Source organism: Helianthus annuus, chromosome 13 (assembly GCF_002127325.2).
Source record: "Helianthus annuus cultivar XRQ/B chromosome 13, HanXRQr2.0-SUNRISE, whole genome shotgun sequence".
In the NCBI taxonomy this organism is placed as follows: domain Eukaryota; kingdom Viridiplantae; phylum Streptophyta; class Magnoliopsida; order Asterales; family Asteraceae; genus Helianthus; species Helianthus annuus.
The window spans coordinates 29,828,682-29,833,131 of record NC_035445.2 but is presented as its reverse complement, the minus strand read 5'-3'; the positions used below and the strand labels follow the sequence as shown (position 1 = coordinate 29,833,131).

The 4,450-nt window shown below is 39.5% G+C and overlaps 1 protein-coding gene across 1 annotated transcript; it reads left to right on the top strand.

The window, feature by feature from the left end:
- Positions 1-2,133: 2,133 nt before the first annotated feature.
- Positions 2,134-3,441, top strand: LOC110900696 (serine/threonine-protein phosphatase 7 long form homolog). Its single transcript, XM_022147567.1, has 4 exons — positions 2,134-2,524; positions 2,717-2,957; positions 3,061-3,148; positions 3,229-3,441. The coding sequence occupies exons 1-4, from the start codon at positions 2,134-2,136 to the stop codon at positions 3,439-3,441; spliced, it is 933 nt and encodes a 310-aa protein (XP_022003259.1).
- The last annotated feature ends 1,009 nt before the right edge of the window (positions 3,442-4,450 follow it).

Genomic DNA, 4,450 nt, shown 5'->3' with positions numbered 1-4,450 from the left:
TCTTGACCCATCTAAACTAAAAGTTGCATATTTTAAGTCGTTTAAAGTGGATTTGGATATATTCATCGTTGATATATAGGTGTACAAAGTCGTCGGTATAGGGTAGACTTTGACTCCTTAACTTATTCGAGAGTAAAAGAAAAATAAAAAGAAAAAAACTCTATAGAAATTGCATGCTGTCGCTAAAGGTTCAAATTTAAAAAAAAAATAATATGTTAACTTGTAATCGACACTTGTTTTAACTCAAGATGCAACATTTCCTACTCCCTCAAACCCTATACCGACATCCGGCACATGTTTTCACTCAAGATACAAAATTTCCTAACCCCCCCCCCCAAACCCTATTCCAACATGTTGTCGCTACAGAGTTTGAATGGTCAAAAATATGAGAAATTCTAGAGTGACACCATGCCATCGCTACAAGTCCAAGTCTACATATGCTAACGACAACCGCCGTCGCTATAGATCTTGTTGGGCCTGGGTTAAATTGTTGTACCGATTCTTACACAAATTTTAATAAATTATAAGGTGCCTATTTCTTCTATAATTGCATGATGGATCAAACATTGTCACATAAAAGAAGGCAGTGTACCTACACAAAGAAGAGGAAAATTCTTAACGTGAGAAATAACGGCTGTTGCACTAGAGGACTACAAATGTTACAAATTGAGGTGTAACACATAAAGGATTTAATGAAGGAAGTCGAGGTAGTAAAGGCATCCAAGAAGTGGAAGAAAGCAGGCTTATGTGTAGTTACAATGGTCTTTTGGAAAATCTCGAATTGCAAAAAGGTAAAGTATTCCGAGGCACAAGCATGTCAAACACAAAATTGGTGGAAGAAGCAAAGGAGACCACTTTTCTATGGATCAGACACAGTGCGAACATGGGTCATTTATCTCTAGAATCTTGGTTAAACTTTGGTGTAATCTATTTCTAGAGTGATATCTTGTAAACTTTGGTGGATCTTCTTTCCAGTGGTGAACCTTTTAAGGGGCAAGGAATTTTTTTCAATAATAGGTGATTTGAACCACAAAAGAGTGGCATTAGGTGCTCATGCATATTGTTTACACTTTTAGGTAAGTTGCAAGTTGATATAGCGACCTTCAATGAAGTATTCTGCAAAATCTGCCAAGTTCTGCAAAAGCTGCAAAAGATGTTGAAGGTTGCAGCTTGATACAACGACCTTCTGAAAGTCGCTGTTTGATCTTGCAATGTTATAGAAAGTCGCAGTTTCATCTCACAAACTTATTAAAGATCGTTGTTTCATGTTACAAGCTTATTCAAGATCGCTGTTTCATGTTACAAGCTTATTCAAGATCGCTGTTTCATGTTACAAGCTTATTCAAGATCGCAGTTTCATGTTACAAGCTTATTCAAGATCGCAGTTTCATGTTACAAGCTTATTCAAGGTCGCTGAATGGTGTCACAAGCTTATTAAAGATCGCAGAATGGTGTCACAAGCTTATTAAAATAACTGTCAGAGCATTCACATCCAATCCATTAAATTGTGTGTGTGAAGTTTTTATAATGTAAAGAGTATAAAAAGTGGTTGTGAGTGAAGGAGAGAGAAAACGTTACTGTTCATCTGTATATTTGGGGGGACACTGTTCACCCCCTATAATTTTTTAATATATTTTGAAAGTGATTGTGAGTGAAGGAGAGATAAAAAGGTAATGGTAAAGGTATAAAAAATATTATTTAATTGAAATGGAGAGAGAAAATGTAGTGTTTTTTAGTGTAATTTAGAGTGAAAATATGGTGGAATGGATGTGAATGCTCTCATGTTTGCAGAATTTACATGCAACTTTCGTTTGCTAGTAATAGGTGACTGTTTCACCTTGTTGTCTTTTTGCAGCATGAAATGTGAGTGGTTAATGTAAAGGTGATATGACTAAACCCTAGGCTCTCACATGATATGGAATCAAACCTGCTAACTTGAATAGTTTTGTGTAAGAATTCAACTGTAGTGTAAGAAAAATACTGTCTTTCAATATGAATTCGAAAAATGATGCACAGATTGAAGTCTTTACATATGAACATAAAGCAAAGCACTCGAGATACATTTTCAATATCAAACGAAGCTTCAATCCTTTCATTACCGATAAATATTCAGTCAACTTTTATCAGCTGAAGATGAATTTTGAATGTCATCCTGGTCCTCTTAATGCATTGGTGTTGTTCTTGGACAAGAATCACCGTGCGTTTGAGGTATTCAAAAATCCAACAACGTATGATGAGCCAATAAATATTAGACGATCAGATCGATCGTTCTGGCAGCATATGAAAGAAAATCCAGTTGGTGGAAGGGTAGAAGGTTTAATACATGCAGCAGGATTCAGCGGGAAACTGCAAATTGGGTACAAGTATGTAGACCACTCATTAATAACTGCGTTGGTTGAGAGGTGGAGGCCAGAAACTCACACGTTTCACCTTCCTTTTGGAGAAACGACTATGACATTACAGGATGTCAACGTGTTGTGGGGGCTACCAATAGATGGGTTGCCTATTTCTGGGGCTGACACTGGTATGTCGATGTATACTGTAAGAGACAAGTGTCAATAGGTGTTGGGGTTTACCCCTGAGGAAGCTGATGTGAGGGGCAAAAGGGTTAAGTCCTCCCGAGTTTTACAACAAATAACGTCCAATTTTTCTGAAAATGAAGCATCAGATGAAGATTGCATTTTTCGTGCACGTCAAATAATATTTTATTTGATAGGGTGCACAATCTTACCTGATAATGCAAACCACCTGATTGATGTCAAATTTTTAGAATTTCTCGTAGACTTGCCCGCATGTTCGGGATATAGTTGGGGCAGTGTTGTGTTAGCTCACCTTTACAGAAACCTTTGTAATGCTGCAGCACCTAATGCTATAGCCATTACTGGCCCAGTTGCGCTTTTACAAGTTTGGGTTTGGGAGAGGTTTCGTTGTTTTGCTCCTGCTGTTGCCCGGTTCCAGTACAATGCCCCGTTAGCTGCTCGGTAGTGTGAATTGAAAATAATTAAATTTATTATTTGGTATCTATATAACACTATGTTATTTTTTTATTTATCCTTTTAGGTGGAAGGGAAGCTTAACGTGTACAGATGTTTCCACACATTGTCTGAGAACATATAGATCTCAGCTGCAATCTATGACCGAGGCAATGGTATGGTTGTTAGTTGTTGACATATAAAATTTAAGTTTGTTTGAACACGTTTCTAAAGATTGATTTTTTTTTTGTTTCAGTTTAATTGGAGACCATACGACGACATTGTGGGTAGACTCCCCGATATTTGTCGGAGTGGTATGGGAATTTGGCGGAGTTGTTGCCCTCTGCTATACTACTCGGTTGTGGAGCATCACTATCCTCAACAAGTGATGAGACAGTTTGGCATGTTCCAGTATATACCTAACCAAATTGCCATAGATAATAATGAGCATGCCAGGCTTCATCCATGAACCGGAGCGGGAAAACCGGTTGGAACTGGTTAAGTCGTCACGCACCGTATGTTTGTCAGTGGGAGGCACGTCATCAAAACTTGGTCACCGGGGAACTCATGACATCTGTTGGAGTTGCCAATGATTACATGTCGTGGTACATGGAACATACCGTGTTATATGTGTCTAACCCACAGTTGCCAGCTGGCCCTACGAGCGGTTTTCAAGACGAAGGAGCAAGGGCCCAAATGATGGTATATACAAGTTTAAAATTATTGAAAGTTACCTTTATTATTGTTAGTAAAAAATTAATTATTAATTATTTTTTTGCAGTCGGAGACGATGGGTCTAATTCACCGATCTGAAGATGTGGACGTTATTCATGGTGCGGCGTATCGGGCCCTTGAGATGTCTAATGTTCCACAATAGACACAATATCCGACTCATCTGTCACAGGAGCCGGTGGACCTTGTTTAATATCCTCGTACACAGAGGATAGGGAGGCCCCGACGTCGTGGTCGTGGTGGTAGAAACGTTCAAGAAGCCGGGACATCAGATTGGGGCCCAAACTTCGAAACAGGCGGGATCAGGATCCGGTGGTAACGAAGATGTAAATTTTGCGGGAAACTTTGGTGTGTCACATAACGTTGGCACTATGTTTGCGGATGCTAATATAGCGCCAAACAATGATAATACTGATATGGGTGGATCATGGCAGTCAGTGTTGGCTACGGCATGCTCCGAGGGTTTTGACGTCGGTGACTTATTGAACCCCCAACAGAATGATATGGGTAACAAAAATCAGTTTGTAGACCCAAACATAAGTCAGGCGGGGTTTTTTAGCCCCTCGTCACATATGATGGACCCCAACACAAGTCTGGCAGGGTTTGTTACCCCCGCATCACAGATGATAACATTTATGCCGGAGACCCAAACAGACTATCAGTACTGGGCCCCAAACCAAAGTAACGAAGATCACCGGAACCGTTATGCAAATGTTGAACCAAACCCCTTAGACTGGAGTCTCGAC